We start from the raw sequence: 20,659 nt of genomic DNA, 5'->3' as shown, positions 1-20,659 counted from the left end.
GAAACAATAGCCAACTGCTGCCACAAGGTGGCAGTAATTCTAAAGATGCATGCAAAATGGCAGAATGTTTTATAACAACACAGTTTGAAATTAGAGCAGAAAGACTGATTTCATGTCAGTAAATTTTCATGAATGTCTATTTTTAGATTTCACCTGACAGGCAATGCTTATTTAAAAATATATATAACTAGTTCTAGTTTATCTGTTATATTTAGCCAGCAGTTTACTTTCTTTGTCCATACTTTTAGCTAACAACTGCAAATGTTAGCTTTACCATTAGTTAATGATTTTGGACTTACCAGCTAGCTACCTAGCTACTATTCAGCAAGCTGTCACACTGTTTAGCTAACAGTTTAATCTGTTTAACCTGATTTTAGCTAATGATTACAGTAAAGGTTTAATCTATAATTGTATCCAGTTGTTACAACTGCTCACCCAAATAATAGCATAATATTTTAGCTATTAACATCTATCATTTTTTAGATATCATTATAACTGCAAGCTATTCAGCTAATGCTCAAATAATATTTCAAATGACTTTTTTTTAAATTTCTTTTTCTGTTTGGCTAACTTTCGGGTATTTAATGTCAACTGCTAACCATAGTTTTACTTAACAATTGTCAACTTTTATTTGTTCAGTTCATTCAGTATGTTTAACTAACAATTTATTGTGTATACATACTGTAGGCTAACACTGTCAGCGGTCAGCTATACTCAAGGTTATAACTTCAGTCTTTTTTTGTTAATTTTATCAAGCTATTTTACTTTTTTATCCATACTGTAAGCTAAATGTTTCAGCTGCTCATGCATACAACAGTGAAAGTTTCAAGACTTTCTGACTTTCTGTAATCATTAATATTAGCTAATGATTACAGTTGTTTGTCATCATTTTAGTGGTTTATTTCAACTTTTTATTTATTTATTATATATTCTTGGTCAATTAATCACATTTAAGTCATTTATCCATTTTCTTTAAACTGTTCTAAAAAAAAGAAAAACAAACAACATCAAAGATGATGGTACAGTCAGCTGATTTTAGCTTGTGTGCGGGCAAGAAAAAAATGGTGTTGTAGTCCACACCTGTTGAGGAGTGAAAATGTGGTCATTAAATTTATTTTTAATACAAAAACAAACCAAAAAAAGCACAAGAAGGCTGAACTGAGGACAAAAATATCTTCATTATACTGCTAATACAGCTGTTTGCAAACATCTGCACATGAAGCGTCCTAATGCAGAGCTAGCAGAGAACCAGGAGCGAGTGTATGCTGACCCTAGGCCTGCAGCCAGATCCTGATCTTCAGCAGATAACAAAGACAGCGACTGAGCAGTCAGGTTTACAGCACTGTAACCTCCATTTTTACCTGTGCATGTTTCTACTCAAGAAACACATTGCATGAACACTTTGAAGTCTCTTTGAGCTGGTTTGCAGCATTACTTTGTGTTGTCAGATCTAAGTTCAAACGCTAAAAGAAAGGTCAGAGGTGTGTCATCAGCATATTCATTTGCGTCAGTGTGTGGGACGCTAGTCTGAGGTTTATACTGGCAATTGTTAAATATGTGACAATAAATTTTAGGACATGTCACAATGCACCAGAAAATAATGCATTTAGCCGTGTAACAAATTACTTTCTTCAGGGAGTAATTAAGTAATGTGTGATACATTGCTTTTTTTGAATAATAGCCCCAACACTGCTTTTAATTCAATGATAACTTTTCTGCTGAAAGACATTAATCTCCTTTTAAGTCTGCCTGAGATGATTATCCTGCAGTGCAATGAGTATTGCAATACTTGGTATACAGAAGTAATACATCATTAAGTACTATGATATTTTTTACTTATGTTCAACCAAGTCTTAAAGTCAGCTTTAGGGTTATCCAGGTTAGGCGGTTTACAAAAACCATGGTTAGCGCCATGCTAACCCATGAAATTCAAGTGGAATGGTAGTTGATAAGCTGCAGGCTGAGGTAATATCACTCGGTGCATAACTGAAATGTCTTTTTGTTTATTTTGAAGGTTATTGCACTGTGTAATTTGAAGTATTTCCACATATTTGGGGACAACCTTATTCAGCTTACACTGGAGAGTTATTTCAAGTTTTGCAGGCTTTTGTAGATAATTATACATGCATTATCTATGAGTGACTCCACACTCGTGTCAGATTGTATTACTCACACCCCAAGTGCAGGCTGTTAAATCTACTGTACACCTATTCAACTTCAAAATGCTGGGCACGGTTGAAGAAGAGAAGTGCTGGACTCATCTCATTGGCGAATTGTTTCTTTTTTTAAAACACACACACACTTGAATTAGAGCATGTTAGAGTGTTGGGTCAGGCACAGTGCAGGGTCCCTGGAGCTGTTTAGCAGCTAAGTGGCCATAATGCATTTAGTGTAAAGTGACTGGGATTGGGGGGGCTTATCCACAGCTCTCCGTCTCATTCTTAGAAAGTGCTCAGAGGTGCTAATACCGGCCGGATTTATGCCGCTCATTCACAAGCAGCTCGACTTCTGCGGCAAACAGCCGTTCTCAGTCTGAGAAGCTGTCCAACCATTTTCTTTTTCTTCTTTTTTTCTTACATGATTCACGCCTGTCTCTTGTCTCCCTTTCTCCCCCTCTCTTTGCAGTCTCCTGTCCTTCTTTATTCACTCCACCTGTCTCACTTCCACCTTTCCTTCACATTTTGATTTCCAGCCTCACTCTAAGCATTGCAGAGACTTAAATCTCGGGTTTCCGTCTCACTCTAATGTCTCTCGACGGCGCCTTACGAAACCAGCCACCCCTCAAAGTTGCTACTCGCCCTACATTTCTTGAATACACACTTGTCTACAGTGAATGAGCAGAGGAAGAGACTGCAGTGCTTCACTATACAGGGTGTGGATGTCTGGAGATCCCACTCACTCTTAAGTGTGTGTGTGTATCTGATTTGCGAGTCACAAGTTCTTCATATGTGTACAGTTAATACATGAAAGCTGACCCCGAGCATGCGTGTGCAACCTAACACTTAGAATAAACCTGTGCTCTGTTTGTTGTATGTGCAACAGAGCCTGTTTGCATGCTCAAAGAGGCTGTACAATACACATAAAAGTCTGTGCATATATATGTGTGTGTGTGTGCTCCAATGCACGTACAGCTTATGTAATGCCCAGGCATGTTATAACTTCACTGCGCCTGCTGTGTGTGTGTAGGTGCCTGTGTTTATGTGTGCGCCCAGTTGTGTGTAGCTATGGAAGCGTGCCCGCTCGCCTGTGTGTACATGTGCGTGTGAGTGCGCCAGACAGACTGCAATGCCGCAACCAGCCAGCCAGCCAGCTCTGTATCATCACTGACCATGCTCGCCATCTGTGCCTGTAAGCTATAGAAACGGCGTGCCGCACTGCTACACAGCAACGCCATTAGTGTCTTAGGAAACTATGCCTCTGTGCTTCCTGCATGTTCCGTGTTGTGCTGTATTCCTCTGGGTATCTGCTCCTGCAAACATCTCCCACAGTGTATGTGTGTGTGTGTTTGTGCAGGGAGGCCCACAGTGTATATGGGTCACTCTCTCAGGAGCCATAATCCCATGTTTGGACCAACTTACTCACTGGGGTTTCACTCCTTCTGTTTGGCCAAGCTGATGGCAACAAGCATAATGACCTCACCACACCACTCGGTCATTGGCCTGCAGACCTCGGGCCTCTCAACCAATAACAGATGGCTCTGGTGACGTATAGCCTCCAGTGGGTGTCCTGATTGGCTAAGGAGGCGGGACAAAGGGGCACTGTGCTTTTCAGAGCGCCTCTGATTTGCTTAGAGGGTGAAAGAAGGATGGAAGAAGGGAAGGGAGAGAAAGCATGAGAATTTGGGAGTTGGTGTTTTTTTCTCTGTGGCTCCTGTTGAAACTACACTCAACCTGTGGCTTACATGGAGCACAGTGCAGCTGTGCAGCACATGGGAACACATGCAGATACATAAATAGCACACATGCAGCTAACAAAGCGTACTAAATCTGCTTTAGAAACTGTGAGCTGAAGCTGGTGACCTGACATTTTGATCTTTATTAAATCTGATAATGTCATGGCAGTGATTTTTTTCTTCTCTGTCCACTAAAAGGAAGTCTAACCTTTAGTTTGACAAGCCACAACCCATTTTTCTGCATTAATGTTTATAGCCAAATGTAAAAGATAATTAAATAAATAAATAAATAAATAAATAAATAAATAAATAAAGGCAGGAGGAGAGAAAGGTTTCAGTCCCGTCCTGCGTGCCTGTATAAAGTCGCAGACATACCCACATAGCAGCTCTATTGGACGCAGCAGCCTCGCTCTCCGAACAGCTGTTCTGTGTTTTCCCACACTGTGATTGGCCGCGATGCGCCGTCAATCAAATTTGCTTTGACGTGCGGCCTCGCCCCTACTCGCCTCACGCGGCATTCTATTGGCTACTGTACGCGTTCGTGTTCCGCGATTGGTCGGACGGGCTGGTTGTCAAGGCTTTGGGGCTTCATTCACCATTTTGCGACTGTAGTGTAGAATGTACAGGGCAGTAGTTTTTCCTCCTTTTAAGTTGCTTTGCCGGAGAAACATGAACGGCCGCTAACTGGCAGCTGCGGACGACTGGACACCCTGCCCTATTTTACCCGGCAGACTCATCAGAGAAACACACCGGGGTACTATACATGAGCTCTGGTGAGTACAGGCTGCCTACAAATCTTCTCCTGCAGCACTGCAGTGGGGCTTGTTGTGCGTTTGCTAACGTTGTTCATGTTTACCACAAACAGTATTAGCAGAGGAGCTGATCAGCACAGTTTCCGATATCTGGGTGGCCTGCGAAGAGACCGGAATGGGTGTCTTCTGCGAGAAAAAAAAACAGGGAGCGGTGCGGCTTAGGCATAGTGAGCCTGAAACTTTTCCACGAGAAAATAGAACGCCATAACAGCCGTTGGACTTTCCAGAAACAGCGCTTATTTACGAAAAACCTCGAAAACTCCTCGCTTGTCATCCTTTCTTCCTGTTTTTTATTAAATCAGCGTGGCCATTGGGATTGATATGTGGTTTTAAAGCGCTTGTAGAGGCCTTTTTTCCTCCCCTTGGACTAGTTTGTGGCAACACACTGACACTTCCCCCCCTCAAACCACCCCATGTAACACGGCTGCAATTATGCTAATAACGACGAGGGTCAATACTAAATTATCCTGGCAGCTTTAGCTATATTTTCACACGGTTGTCACTTTCGGATGGGCCAAACAAGCGACTTTGTGTAGCTGTTTGTCGCTGTAAGGTCGTGTAAGCTGGCAGATATGGGCCATATATGGTGGCATTAAGGGTCAGTATGCCCGTTAAACCGGTTATTTCCCGGTTACAGTGAGTAGAGGATTTCCAAGAGGCCTTGTGTGTTTAGTTGAGGCCTGGTCGGTGCACGCTACGGCCTGCAGTGTTTGGAGTAAAACTGGTAGTAATCGCGGTACTACGAGGGCTTGACACGGCACTATCCAGCTAAAGCAGAGGTGACATCACCGCTTGTTGTTTGCATTTTGTGCTCTGGGGCCTTGTCTTGGTAAAGTTAACAGCTGTTATCTGCTCGGGTTTATGATTATGCATATATTGACCTGCCCTATCGTCATTATAGCTCTGTAGTAAGCCTGTTATGAACTTGAAAAAAACTTTTAGATATCTGTCAGCTAGATGTGGATTAGAAACGATCTTAGAAGGGACTGAAAGTTGACTGTGTCTATATTGTCACTGATATTTCAGTTTTGTATGCACACTTACTAGCGGTGTACTTGAGGTGTCACAATAGCCTCAGTATTTAAGAAAATGAATATGTCATAATGCATGCATGGTAATATGGTAAATAATAGGTGAATTATTCTGTTTTGTATGCTTTTTAGCATTACAGACTCTCATGCCCACCTCCATTCATAGGTATTTTGGGTTTCATTAATTTGCCAGAAAAGTCAATGTATAGTAAACAAAATTATAGAAGCATTTGTCTGATAGCATTGCTTCTTACTTTAGTATTGGCCTACCCTGCCCATATAAACTTTAAAGACATGCTGTGCAATGTAAGAACACTTTCAGATATCATTTATTACAATGCGGGTTAATTAAATGGGATTACGAGAGCCAAAATATCTGTAAGAGTTCACCTCTTGACACTACAATCCCTTGCAGATTCTAATAGTAAACAATAAATGTGACCATAAACATCCTGTAGGGCATACAGTTTTGTATGTATGGGGAATATATGTCCTAGAAGGGTCACAAAAACCATGATTTTGAAAATTAAATATCAATAATGTGTAACTTTTCTTAACCAGTATAATCCAGAGCTGCAGGTGTCTTCTATCATATTATGCTTATACTGCTTATACTTATATTGACCTGACCTGTTGTTATTGCAGTTTTGTAGTGATCCTGTTATGAACTTTAATCATAGGCTCTGCGTATAAGAAAACTAAAGGATATTACACATTGAAGACACCATAAGGAACTGGTGTCTGTAAAAGGTCACAGCTTGTTATTAGAGATCCTTGCCACATATTGTAATGAGGTTTATGGCAGTGTTGGCATAAATGTTATTGAGGACATAACGTTTTGTGTGCACAAGGAATATATGTACTAGACAAGTCATGATAACCATGATTGTATTGTAAACAACTGCATTTTCAAACTCTCTCATAACCTCCATGCACTTTTAGTTTCATTAAAATACATTTATAGATGGCTGAAACTTTACAGCGTTATCGCCATTGTTTTTTATGCAGGATTTTCCTTCATACAGATTTTTTTGGGACACCTCAAAAAAGACTTAGCCCATGTTTTTTTAAAAATCAGGCTGATTAGTTGTGTCGTTAACTACTTTAGTTGCAGGATATCTATTTCAGTGTATAAAATGCCTAGAAAAAACTGAAAAATGGTTCAGTGTGTGTCAAATAAGGTAACACAGACTAATTTCCTTTACTATACTTGGACCCATGGTGCTTTTACATGCACTGGCATGCATACACCCCCCCTCGAGACTTTTTCCAAGCTAGGAAAACCTTTTTAGAGTTACAGAGAAATTCTGATATAACTGGAAATGTTTTATATCGATTAAAGTAAAGTGAAACTCACCCTATGATTCAGTTTATGCATGATTTCATAATGATTTTGGCACAGTTATGGTCGAAAAGGTGGCCTACACTTTAACAGACGCCTATTCAGACTAAATGATTCGTCAGTCATGTTTTTCTCTTTCTCTCATATGACTTATATCAGCTCCATGGGGCCTACAGTCGGTATTCACAACAGCTCAAATGCTATTCTGCAAGTAAATTACGACTGAACTTGTTACCCCGCTCTTTATGTGTGCCTGATGATTACATGAATGTGAAACATTAGAGCCACAGACCTACTTTACCTCCCATATGGACTCCCTTGCACCATATTTCACTGAGGTTACTGTGTGTTGTGTCAGTTTGCCTTTAAGCTCTTATCATACGGCCCATGACTCTGACACCAGCTGTTGTACACAGTGCACTACTGAGTAAACACATGTAGCATACCTCTATCGTGACCAAGTAAGGCCAGCTGCCAAATTATTTTATGGTGTCTGCTCTACAGTTGTCTGTCCTAAATAGGGATTTACATAGAGCCCAGTGATGGCTATGAGCTCTCAACCTCTCCGTGTGCACTATCAGCTATCAGCACATAGATGTTTGCTTTGTGTGATGTGTGTGTATGTGTGTGTGGCCTTGAGACAGGCGGCACTCATCTCTGAAAATGGATTTCTCTCCAGCCGATATGATGTGGCAGATATTAAAAGGACCTGAATGAATGCAAGCCTTCACAGACAAACAGGAAGGTAGCAAAAGGGAACAGAGACGAGCAGACAGAGAGACCGAGACAAGTGGGAGGACGAATGTAGAAACAGGGACAGACAGGCAGACATGTAAGTTAACAGCCAAACTGTCACTGACAAGTAGACATGCCTAGTGGTTGGTTGATAGACATCATAACAGAACATTTTGACAGTGAACATCACAGCTGGAGTGAGGAATTACATGAACATCACAGAGTATATAAGGGCTGTTTTGACACTCCCTCTTATATACATGTTTCTGTATCTATGGAGACTTCAGTTCTCAAAGAAATAAGCTAGAGATCACAGCAGCTACAGCCTGAGGCTAGTCCAGCGCACGCCAGCCACACAGCAAACAAACCAGCTAAGTGATCACAGCTAAATCAATCTGTTTTACTTTCTAAACGTGAGTCTGAGCTGTGAATGAGGCCGGTGCAGAATAAGAGATAATCTGAATGACTCTGGCATGGCTAAGAGCGCTACTGAATGACTCTGGTGTGGAATAGCAATTATTGTGAACAACTCTGTGTTTCTGGATGGCTGCGGCACAAAAACGAGTATAGAGACTAAGTGGAAGGAGAGGAAGGAAAACGGGGGAGATGAGAGGTAAAAAACAAACAAACAAAAATCGATATTGTGGAAAGAGAGAATGCAGGCAAGGAGGATAAGAAAGAAAGCATAGCAAAGAGAGAGGGAGGAATAAAGTAACGGGAAGTTAGGTAATGGTCTTCCACAGGAAATGGAGTTAGTTGTAGGGGCGGATTGCTCTGCTTTGAAATACATAGATAAAGGTCGCCACTGAGAAAGAGAGAGGGAGAGAGAGAGAGAGAGAGAGAGAGAAAGGGAGGGTTTCAGTATGTGAGCAAAGAAGGAATTCCCCCGCCTCTACTGCCCGGGCCAAGAAGTAGTGTGTGTGTGAGTGTGTGAGAGTGTGTGAGAGAGGATTGCATGCAGAAAGGCTTGTCTGGGCAAATTGCAGAGTGCTCCTCACTATTTCCATGCTGCGCTGTAAGCCTACATTGTGTTTATCCTACAATATGGCCTCCTGTTTTCAATATGTACCTGGTATGGATGTAGGTCTTGTATAATGTGAGTAGAAACTGTTATGTAATGAATTAATGTGTAATGAATTTGTAGATGAGTCATGTTCATTACTACTCTAATACGATGGTGCATCATTTAGCGGGGAATACATTTCTTTGAATTATAATTTAACTGTTTGTTACAATTATTTTTTTAAATATCATTGCTGTGTTTTTGTTTTTGACTACTTGCCATTTTTAGAATGTTTTCAGAAATTACTTTGAGTTGCGTTTCTGTCTGAGTGTCTTTGCTGCACGCGAAACCCACACTCACCTGTTCTTTTCCTCTTTTCAGAGTCTCTGGAATAAGGTGGGCAAGTGCCGAAGTCGCGCAACGAACACAAGACAGGATGAGAGTGAGAGGGCCTGGCAGAGAAAGAAAATAGAGAGAAAGGAAAGGAGGAGGAAATAACGCGGCAGTGCAAGAGAGGGACGTCAAGGAGAATCTCTGGGATAAATAAATAAAAGAGTTGTTTGGAGAAAAAGCAACTAGATGAAAAGATGAAGCCAATAAAAAAGCGCTCCCCTCCCTCTACCCGGGCTAAAGGAGGAAAGCGGCGAGGAGCGGGGGATACCCTGGAAGGAGGAGAGAAGAGAGACTCAGATGAGAACAGAGACAGAAGCAGATCTCCGCAAAACCGAACTCCCTCCTCCTCGTTATCTTCTAACTCACATTCAGAGTCTCCTCAGGTGGACGCATCCAGAGCGCGAGACTCTTCAGATGGGGAGGGGCTGTCAGAAGCGACAGTGATGGGGAAACTGTCATCATCCTCCGATGACAGATCGGGGAGGTCTGCTGCGAGCAGCGGTGGTGGCAGCAGCCACTGTGACAGCAGTGGCAGCAGTTGTAGTAACAGTAGTACACCAAGCGCCAACAACAGTCCAAACCCCGCCTCCAGCCGGAAAACAGCCACCTTCAAGGCCCGCGTCCCCAAAAAGAAGTACACCTCCGAACACTGCTCATCTAATACTGCTGGTAACCATAGCAACCCTGCATCTAGCACGCCCCCTCCTTTTTCTCTGAGCCAGGAGTCAGCGGGTCCAGGAATCGACATCAGCGTCTCGCATTCTGACGGAAGCGGTCAGAGTAGGAGCTTGATGGATGACTTCCATAGTCGGACCACCAGCAGGGAGGGGTCTCAGGACTCCCCAGGACCGCCAACCCTGTCGCTTGGAGGGGAAAAACCCAGAGGAGGCGAAGGAGTGACAGATGCAGAGCAGGTGTCCCCAAGCCCGCTGCCCCGCTGCTCCTCAACAGACACAGCCAGCGAGCACTCGGCTGACCTGGAGGTAGTTGGTGACACACCCCCTCAGATGTCAACACACAGAATGTCTAGTCTCCCTGACGCACTGTCCGATGCTCTGGCCAAAGGGCTGAAGAATCAGCGGATCCTTGCCCGCCAGCTCAGGAGAAGAAGTGATGAGGAGGGAGGAAGTGACAGGAGGCACGACTTGGTATTCCGGGCTGGCGTGGTCCGTAACGTCAGTGGTGAATATGGAAGCCTGGAGGTGCAGCTGAACGGGGAGAAGACGTTATGCCGCTATCCATACCGACATGATAGCCCCCCAGGGGTGGTGGACATTATCCTAGATGCCCCACCTCCTGGTGTGCATCAAGTACCTATAGGCACCCGTGTCTGTGTACCATTTGGCAACGAGGAGGGCAGCGAGGGCCAATGGCAATGGTACCGAGAAGGTGTGGTGACACAGGTAGACCCACACCCTGCGGTGGCTAACCGCTACCGTGTCCTGCTGTCTGAAGAAAGGCCTCACTCTCTAGATGATGAAGAAGACGGCAGGGGTGCTCCCCAGGCAGTATGGGTCTCCAGACAAACACTCCGGCTTCTGGTGCCACCCTGGGACTTGGATTTGCCTTCTGCTGGTGGACATGAAGTAGAAGAGGGGGTAAGAGACAAGGAGAGAGAGCGGGAGGAAAGGGAAGAGATGGATGTGGAGGTGAGCCGTTTGAGTCGAGGAATGACCCCGAGCATGGGATCAATGTTAGGGAGAGGAATGCCCTACCCAGGAATGGTTCCCGTTTCCTCCACATCGGGCCACAGCATCACCTCGCCCGTTACTCCGACTTCAGTCCTCAGCTTGGCTCCTGGGCGAGAGAGGGAAATCGAGAAGGACTTGGAGTGGGAGTCACAGAGAAACCATGGAAGAGAGAGGGAAAGACAGCGAGAAAGGGAAAACAGTGTACAGCAGCAGTATACGCCCCTCACCCCTGAAGAAGACATGGAAGTGTCCGGCTTCAACATGGTCCAAATGGGGCAGATTATATCTGCGGGCAAGCCTATGGCAGTTCCCCAACATCGTCACATTGTTTCTAAGACCCCGTCTGGCTACCTCAACCCCCATCCCCACTTGTCTGTGGTGCGGGGCATCGGGATTCCCCCTGCTCACATGACCTTGAATCCCCACCCCTCTCCTTCACCTGTCCTGTTAGGCCTTGACCCAGCAGCTGCAGCAGCCGCAGCAGCTGGAGCTGTCATTACCACCCCTCAGCTCCATCCTCTCCCTCCCATCACCTCTTCCACTACATCCTCCTCCAGAGTGGATAAGACATCGGGGGGAGGTTCTGCCAGCAGTGGAGCAGGTGGTGGATCCGGATCAGGTTCGACCTCCTCCTCCTCGTCACGTTCCCGGACTCCACTGACAGCTGCCCAGCAAAAATACAAGAAGGGAGACGTGGTGTGCACGCCGACAGGCATCCGAAAGAAGTTCAACGGGAAACAGTGGAGGAGACTGTGCTCTCGGGAGGGCTGCTCCAAAGAGTCCCAGCGGCGAGGGTACTGCTCCAGACACCTCTCCATGAGGACCAAGGAGATGGAAGCCGGTGGAGGGGGCCGGGATCGGGGCGGCGCCAGCAGCACAGGGACCCTAACACCATCTGACCTCCGACTCAGCGGTGGGAGAGCCAGTTCAGAGTTTGACTGGGATGAGACATCACGGGAGAGCAGTGAGGCCAGCAGCCGTGGAGGAGACTCTCGACCCCGCCTCGTCCTTCCCTCGCTGCTCCCCCAGGACCTTTCTCGCTTCGACTTCGATGAATGTGAGGCGGCGACCATGCTCGTCTCTCTCGGGGGCTCTCGTTCTGGCACGCCTTCATTCTCCCCCATCTCCAACCAGTCACCCTTCTCACCCACACCATCCCCATCACCCTCTCCGCTCTTCGGTTTCCGCCCTGCCAATTTCAGCCCCATCAATGCTACTGCCTCACTTACCCCACGCCGCCCCCGACAGCTAAGCGGCACTAAGATGGGTACGCCAGGCGCAGAGAGAGAGCGCCATCTGTCAGGGATTGTGCCCACTTTCCAGACTAACCTGACTTTTACAGTCCCGATGAGCCCCAGCAAGAGGAAGTTCGACTCCCACCCGCCCCCACCGCTACCTGCTGTCCAGGACTACCAGACCAAACCTGAACAACAGCAGCTGGTGGGTGTTGGGGGTGGGGTGGTGGGAGACCCACCCATGGGCCACAGCCCTGCTGCCTTCAGAGTGCTCTCCCCCCAGAGTCAGCCCACAACCCCTTCCTCACTTTCCTTCCCTCGTCCTCGTAGCGCCACCAGCAGGCCACCATCCTCTGCCGCCTCCACGCCTCCACCCATGTTAGTCTCTCCAACTCCTCCTTCACCACTTCCCCAGGAGCCGTCCCCACGCCGCATCGTGCCCCTCCGGGACTCCCCAGTCATTGTACGCAACCCAGATGTCCCCTTGGCCAAATTCTCCGATGGCCCGTCAGGAAAGAGAGAGAGAAGCAGGTCGAGGGAGCACAGCCAGCACACAGCTCCCCCAGGCCTGCAGGCCCCCGTCCCCATCAACGGGGCAGCCACCAATGGGGCAGTTCTCCTCCGCAACCCCACATCCACGCTCGTCCTGGTCACATCCAGCTCGGTAAGGACGTCATTCTTGTTATTGTAATATATGACTATGTACTGCATAGGGTCATAGGTTTGTATTTTATATCTCTAATTTTTTAATTATGTCTTTATTAGCTCATATTATAGACCATTTATAACCATTATAACATAGAACTGGTGTGACCACCATTTTCCTTCCAAAGAGTGATTGTCAAGCTAAAAAGAGCTCACATCCCCAAACCCCACAGTTTTTATCAGTTTACAATGAAAAGGATCCGAGCTGTATTTTAGTAAAATAAATATAAGTAAACCTTTGTTTGAGTGTTTTACTTATAATGATTCATTCAGCCTGTTTTCACTCCATATTTCCTACACCAGTTTGGCCCCAGTGGGGTTAGTCTAGTCCTGCCTTCTCTTGAATTAATAAAATGTTACTTGCCTTGTGGTTTTCAAATCGCTGAAAACAAAAGATGAAACAAAATACATTTAAAAGTGAGCAACAATGCCTCTTTCCAAAAATCATGACAGTTACTCAAGAAAATCCTGAAACCTTGAACACTTTAATGTGGTGACTTGTCATTTACTTTCTGCCAAATTTTGAACCACATCACTGTGTAGAAGGAAGCAAACATCCAACCATAAGCATTAATGGTGACCACTCTGCTAAGCTGCCACGTTTGCCATCTGAGCACTTCTTCTGGCTGGCCGGTGTGCTTCAGTTGGAAGAAAACATCAATGTTTGTGATTTTTTTGAGTAACTGCGTCACAGGGCTGTAGACTTAATTGAATTTTAATTTAGAGTACAATTTTGGTTTCTAGCAGTGATAAAAACAAGACAATCGAGACAAAACAGTCATTGTCCCACAATCTATTTTGCTGCAATGTTCTCCGGCCTTTCAGCATATCGTTTTCCTTTACTTTTTACTCTCCATTAGACTGCAGGAGGTTTAGTTCACATGTATTTATTTAAAGAAAGAAAGAAAGTGTACTTTATTGATCCCCATGGGGAAATTCCTCTCTGCATTTAACCCATTCACTCAGTGAAGCAGTGGTCAGCCTTTGGGTGCCCGGGGAGCAGTGTGTAGGGACGGTACCTTGCTCAGGGGTACCTCAGGGTAGCTGTTCAGGGGAATCGAACCCCCAACCTTCCGATCATGGGGCCACCACTCTACCTACTGAGCTATCCCTGCCCATTTAGTTAGTTTTTAGTTAGTTTTTTGGTAAGTGAGCATCCCTAATGGCTTATGATTTCCGGAAAGAGATTTTCACATGTGTTTTTGCCACTTTGTTACCACAAACGTTTAATTTCATTATATTCAATAAAAGGCGTGTGACTTGTTGAAAATTGGACAGCTCATACCAAAGCGATCTAGATGGGCAAGTGATCTATAGGCCAAAGACAAAATATGTAATTTTGAGGTGAACTGTCTCTTTAAAACAGCAACAATTTATGCAGGTAGATTTTTTTTAAAGATATGTCTGGTAGACCAGTTTGCGTGCATTCCCAGACTGACTTCATGACGTTGACGTCAAGTCTCTGTTGGGGCCTGCTTGTTCCAAAGGTTGTTCTAACTAAAGAATAAATTTGGGACTGATGAGGTGCCTCTCTGGTGATATTTGTGATGAATAAGAATCTCACTCTCTAAAATAGCCTACAATTGTGCATGGGACTGCACATCATTATCACCTAAACCTTGTACATTTTGTATTTTGGGCTGTGAGACCCAGAGTTGGGGTAAGAAATCCATTAAAATGAGATTAAACAGTTTTGAAACCATTTCACACCTGGAAATGGCGTTACCAGCTGCAGGATGTTTTGAATAATCCGAGTTTCCTTAAAATACTATAAATAATTTTTGATGTCTCTTCCCCAGTCCTTGACTCCAGCCACAGGGGGCCACGCTTCCCTCTCCAGCCCCTCCACTCCTGGGTCCATGTCTTCTTCATCAAGCTCTGTGTTCTCCTCGTCTGGTTCCGGAGGCAGGGAGAGGAAACCCGAAGGGCACCAGGACGCGAGTGGAGGGGCGCTGCCACAGCCGGTAGCCTGTCATCCCACACCAACAGCCCTGCTGCCCCTCATACTGCCAGCAGAGTCGCCTCACCCTGCTCCACGCAAGCAGATCATCATGGGACGCCCAGGGACCGGTAAGAAACGAGGGGGAGGGGAAATGGGAGATCATTTCTTTGTGGTCTGAACCTCTGTTCTGTCAGATTCAGAGTCAGCTGAGCCACACAGCCTAAAGTGTGAAGAGATGTGCAGCTTGTATCTTATGCACTCTAGCCCAGTACCTCTCACTTTCAGTATCTCTCTAGGGTTACAGCAGTGTCATCAATGCTTTGGCTATGACTCACGTACACTTTACTATTGTTCCCTTGCTTTCAGATGGCGTTTTGTTTGTTTGGTTTTTCTCTTTGTTTCTGTTTTCAGAAAGTTTATAAGAATTTTTCCACTGCTTTGGGCTTCGCAGAGGACTGGTATTTTCTTAGAAATGCTAGAATTTCACTTTTAAAATATTATACAGGCTAAAACACGGAAAAGTAATTCCATTAATGTGAAATATACTCTCAGCAAGTAAGTAGAAGAGTCACGGATGAATAAAATACAGATGAAGAGGTTGCTTGTGTTTATTCAGAGGCATTTTCGACCCAAACTTTAGTCCATTTTAGGTCACACATGCAGTTTTTGTTGCAGACTACGGATACCGTACAGTACAGGGCTTGAAATTTGAATTTAAAAAAAACTGGGAGAATCCCTCCTTTAATTGCTTCCCACAGGGGGAATTTATACACTTTGGGGACAGGATACTACATTGTTCTGTTCTTACCTCAGTGTGTTGTCGTTCTTCCCAGACTAGATCATTGCCATTCATCATTTCTGCTGTCCGTGTGTTTTATGGCTTTCTTTTCTCTTGCCTCCATGGCCACGCTGGTAGTTTTCTTATTAGCTCATGGCGAGGGGTTCATTACTGGTTCTGCTTTGGGCTGAACATTATTATATCTCTGCAACTGTATGTTAGAATTTCCCACTTTATATGTGCAGGAATTGATTAAATCATATGCAACACCCACAATCCCACCCTGACATTCAAGCAGCGATATATTTATTTTCCTTTTGGTTATCAATGTTGTCTTAAATTGTACCATCAGGAGAGCCTTTAAAATACCAGCTGTGCTGTAGATCTGTGAAGATGCAGTTTTGCATGACGGAGAAAGGAAAGAGAGATTGAGTGCTTGTCCATAATTGGTAAACATAATGAGGTCTGTAAGCTGATACTTATAAGAAAGAAGAATAGCTTAGAAAACTGCTTTCTAATGAGGCTTCTATATCAAGAAGGTTCAGAAGTAGTGAGCTCCATGGTTCTCTAAAGGTTGTAGGCCTATTATAAATCACTCTTACTAAAGTCTAATAAGACGTGGATAACTCCGGTTCTCAATTGAGACAGATTGTGCCACTAATTATATTCCATTTAAGAGTGTTTGCAGTCAACAGTACCTCACAGATTATCCATTATAGGGCAGATCTACTAATGACAGAGAAAGTGCAAAACCCTCAACGACTGTTGGGATTTACAAAAGAGGTGCAGTGAAAAATTAGCAATATTTGGAGGGGTAATTTTATACTCAATGCGGTGTTCAGTGCTCGAAATGGTTGCAGTAGTTGCCACTATGAGTGTTTTTGCAATTTCAGGAGAATCAGGGATATTTTCCACTGTTGTCCTTCCTTACATGGAGTGAATAGTCTGTTTCAAACACATTTGCATTACTGGAACTACGCCTTGTGGTTTAGGTGAAGGAGCTGCCTGCATAGAGCACGCAGGAGGGAGTGCACATGACGCCCACTCTTTAGTCATGAATGCACTGGACAATTATCTGCTCTATTCTCACATCAGCACAATCTGACATCGCACAGATGTTGTATTGGGGAGCTGGCAGGTTGAAGACTGGCAAATACCCGATCTGAATGTGTCAGACTTTTGCATTCTCATGTAGATTTCTGTTGGGTGATGTGAAGAATTCAGGGCTGCACTCCATGTGTGAAAACAGCTCATTTATTTGGAATAAGTGCATAATCGCTGATCAAGTCTGAGTGTGGTGCCAAAAGTTTGGGATCCTTTCTGTTGGTTGTCACCAAGCCATGGCTATCCACTGGCAGTAAATTTACTCTTTAAAGTAAGGGCGCAGTTGAAAGTACCAAGTAGAAAGCTTCACTTGAGTTGTTAGCAGATTACTCGCACCTTCATCAAGCCTGCTCTTGGTGGATTACGCTGGTGATTACTGAAATGAATCAGCTCTTCCTGTGTTCATAAATCACCCGCCTCAACTTTCCCCTTCCTCTGGACGTTATTTGTGATTTTAGCTGCACAATAATGTGCACTGCATAAGCTGGATTTATAGTACTATGTTAAATCTGTGGTTTAAAATCTATGCTACAGCCTACAGTGTAGCTTGATCTCCCCAGAAATGTAACTACAGGTTACAGCGACACGGATCTCACAAACTGTGACAGGTCTGTTTGGTAATAATATGCATATGTAGAAGTTATTTTTTTGCCCGTGTAGACATATACACAGAATATGTGTAGACTCCGTTTGTTCTGAGTCTTTTTCTCCCTTCTGTGATTCAGTAATAGTGACTGTTTTATAAGATTTAATAGCTCCAAGCCCATCATGAACGGCTCGGTTTCACTCCTGATGGCAGAGCAATGCAGACACACCAGTTTGCACCAAATATCAATGCAAACAGTACTGCACTGCTACTTCAAATTAGTATTGCAATATTCTAACTGTTGTTATCCATGTGCACTAAAGAGTGAGGACGTAACGATTCTGAAGCTAAGACCAAAACCTCAGTAAAATATTTTGCATTATCCATTGTTCCCTGACCCAAAGCAGAGCTGCTCGCCTGACGAAAGCTGCAATGTTCATGCAGTGAGGGAAATATAAACACATCACAATGACTGAGTTTATTCTTTGTTTAAGAGCTAATTATGATCAAGTGATGTGGACTGTGGTAAAAAAAAATTCTCTATTTTTTGTTGTTGCTTGTGTAATAACCAGAGTTGCTTACAGTTTTGTATATTTTTATTAGTTACGTTGTTTAAAAATGTTTTGTTTCAATTTAGTTTTATTTAGTTTTTGCTAGTTTCAGTTTTGCTGATTTATTATAATTAGGGGCAGATTTAAAGAGTCCAGAAAAGCTAGGTGATAGATTACAGTCATGCAGTGATCCCGGTCTGAGATGACTCTAGTTGTGTTGGCAAATGTAACCGTGCTGACAAAGACAAAGACTAAAACCGGGGAAGATTTGTCCAGATTTTTATTTTATTTTCAGTAGTTTTGTTTTATTTCTTTTCTTTTTTTTCAAAATCTAATTCTTATCTTTATTTCAGTTAAGTACGTTTTTTCACAGCTACTTTTAGATTACTGTGTTTAGTTCACTGTTATAACCTTGCTACGAACTAAGCTGTAGTTTTTGCAACACAACTACTAGGCAACTAGGAAGAAACCAGAGCACCAGCACTGACCCAACAGAAATTGTTTATTACACATGTGACAGAAAGTAAAATTAATATTCTTTTCTGCTTTAATTTCACTCTGTGACTCTTTTACCAGAAGCTGAGACCAGTTTAAATGAATCCTCTCACCCAGTCAGGTGGTGGGATGTAAGAAAATTGGCTAGCGAGAAATGGAGGTGCTTGGGTTCATCATCTACTTTGTGCTTGTTTCCATGCCAACTTTGTGATATTACAGCCTGGGCAAGCTCAGAAATGTTACTTTGAATATATGAATGACGAAGATTGTTTCCATTTAAAATGCCTGATTTCTCATTTTGTGTCATTTTGATGCAGCACTTTGTAAATCTGAAAACTGAAAGTGGAGGATATTGGCAATTTATAGGTTGGTTGGTTTCACGGTTGATAGTGAAATGATGTAGAAGCAGAATATTTTGCACAGGCAGTCACGTACACGAGGATAAACATAGACATAGCTGCAGATTAGTTTAAGACAGGGCTTCTTCAAGTTTTAATGACTGAATGAAAGGAGCCATGATACGAATGAAGGCTACAGAGGATAAACGCACACATCAGACAAAATAACGCCAAAAGCTGACATTTATTTATTAAACATGAAGATAACAGAAAGCTTCATGAGAACCTGCTGACAGAGAGAGTAAGACATTGCCTGTATACCACATGAACACGTTATTTTTATCATTAGTGTTACTGGGATTAGTATTAGTATGTTTTAATGATTGGAGAAGTTCAGCACATCAACATAGCGTCTCTTACCTGTGGCCATTTCCTCCTGGCCAGAGCTTTCTTGATGCCCGTCTCCATCTCCGTCTCTGACATGTCAAGGGTGGATTGCATGCGATCTTAGCTTGGACTTGTTGATGGTGGAGAAGGTTTTGTTTTATTTATATGTCAAACAGAGAGGCCACTCTCTTTGTATGCTTGTTTAAGTGGAGAGTGTCGACACTCACAGTCCGTCAGTGCTACCTAGAGCTTTGTTCAGTGGGCAGCGTCAAAAAATGTGCATTAGCTGGTAATGTTGGATGCTTTTATTCATGTTTCTGTGCCTGAGTAAACAGAAGTTCTGATATACGTTTAAAGAACGTGTTTGTAGTAAAGTAAAAGTGTATTAACAGCAAAAATTGCGCAGTAGACCCACTGTCTGTGGTTCTTTCTCTTCATCGTGAACTGTACTTACATTTCCTTTTCTCTTTAAACAATTAATTAGCATTTGATCCACGTGTAATGTTATCCCCATCAGGCTATGTGTTTTTGGCTTTTTGGTATCTTTAGCCTTTGCATTAATTGTACTGGTTGTATCATGTGTGCAAACAAAATGAAACCTTAAATCCTGCACGAGCCTGAAGGAGTCATTGAAACTCACTGAGGTCGATGAGTAATGGCCTTTACGGCCTATCGTGACTTTACTTCTCGGTCAGTTGCTCTAGTGTTAAGGTTGCTGGTTTATGTTTCAAAATGCATTTGTTGCTTTTAGATTGTTTGTAATGCAGTAGGGATCTTGGTTTTTGTTGGTATTTGTATTTTTCGGTGCTGTTTTTCAAAACCGGTAGTGGCTGTTAGATAGATCAGGATATGCGTGGGGAGATGAAGTCTCTTTCAATATTTGGTGCACCCACAGGTCAGTAAAATATTACTGAGGGCCACCAAAAAAATTAGTTCTTCTAGTGGGCACTTGAGAGTGGCTACAGAAGCAAGTTAGTGCCCACAGATAAAATGTTAAAATGTTGAACTCTACAGCAGAAATAAACATGTTTACACCCTGGCACAGCAAACTATTTTGGTCTTTATTGATAGTTAGCACATATATATGAACTGTATAGGGGGTGATTTTTTTTTTTAACTCATTCTCTTGGATGCTGGTGAGGCTGAAAGTTAGGTTCAATTTCAAGTCAGTTCAATTTTATTTATACAGTGCCAAATCACAACAACAGTCGTCTCAAGACACATAGTATTATAAGGTAGACCCTACAATAATATAGGCCTAGAAAACCCAGCAGTCATATGATCCCCTATGAGCAAGCACTTTGGCAATAGTGGGAAGGAAAAACTCCCTTTTAACAGGAAGAAACCTCCAGCTGACCCCGGCTCAGGGAGGGGCGGGGCCATCTGCCATCACAGGATAAAAGACATGCTGTGGAAGAGAGCCAGATATTAATAACCAGTGATTCACTGCAGAGACGTCTGTTAACACATCGTGAGTAAGAAAGGTGACTGAAGAAGAAATACTCAATGCATCATGGGAATCCCCCAGCAGCCTACATCTAATGCAGCATAACTAAGGGAGGATTGAGGGTCACCTGATCCAGCCCTAACTATATGCTTAGAGGCTTGGCTGCTTACATTGACAGCTCTCCTCATTAAC

The 20,659-nt window shown here is 43.6% G+C and overlaps 1 protein-coding gene across 4 annotated transcripts in view; it reads left to right on the top strand.

The window, feature by feature from the left end:
- The first annotated feature begins 4,448 nt into the window (after nt 1–4,448).
- cica (capicua transcriptional repressor a) overlaps nt 4,449–20,659 on the top strand; it is a 52,871-nt gene continuing 36,660 nt past the window's right edge. For 2 of the 4 annotated variants that reach the window (XM_031754787.2, XM_031754785.2), the window contains exons 1-3: nt 4,449–4,665; nt 9,197–12,798; nt 14,639–14,909. In XM_031754787.2, the coding sequence (XP_031610647.1) occupies nt 9,403–12,798; nt 14,639–14,909 (3,667 nt within the window). In that variant the 5' untranslated portion in view covers nt 4,449–4,665; nt 9,197–9,402. Of the gene's footprint in view, nt 4,666–7,756; nt 7,910–8,423; nt 8,909–9,196; nt 12,799–14,638; nt 14,910–20,659 lie in introns of those variants that run through there. The other 2 variants (XM_039605484.1, XM_031754786.2) reach the window with 2 other exon arrangements.

This window comes from Oreochromis aureus, linkage group 22 (assembly GCF_013358895.1).
Source record: "Oreochromis aureus strain Israel breed Guangdong linkage group 22, ZZ_aureus, whole genome shotgun sequence".
Lineage (NCBI taxonomy): Eukaryota > Metazoa > Chordata > Actinopteri > Cichliformes > Cichlidae > Oreochromis > Oreochromis aureus.
This window is presented reverse-complemented; position numbering and strand designations above follow the sequence as displayed.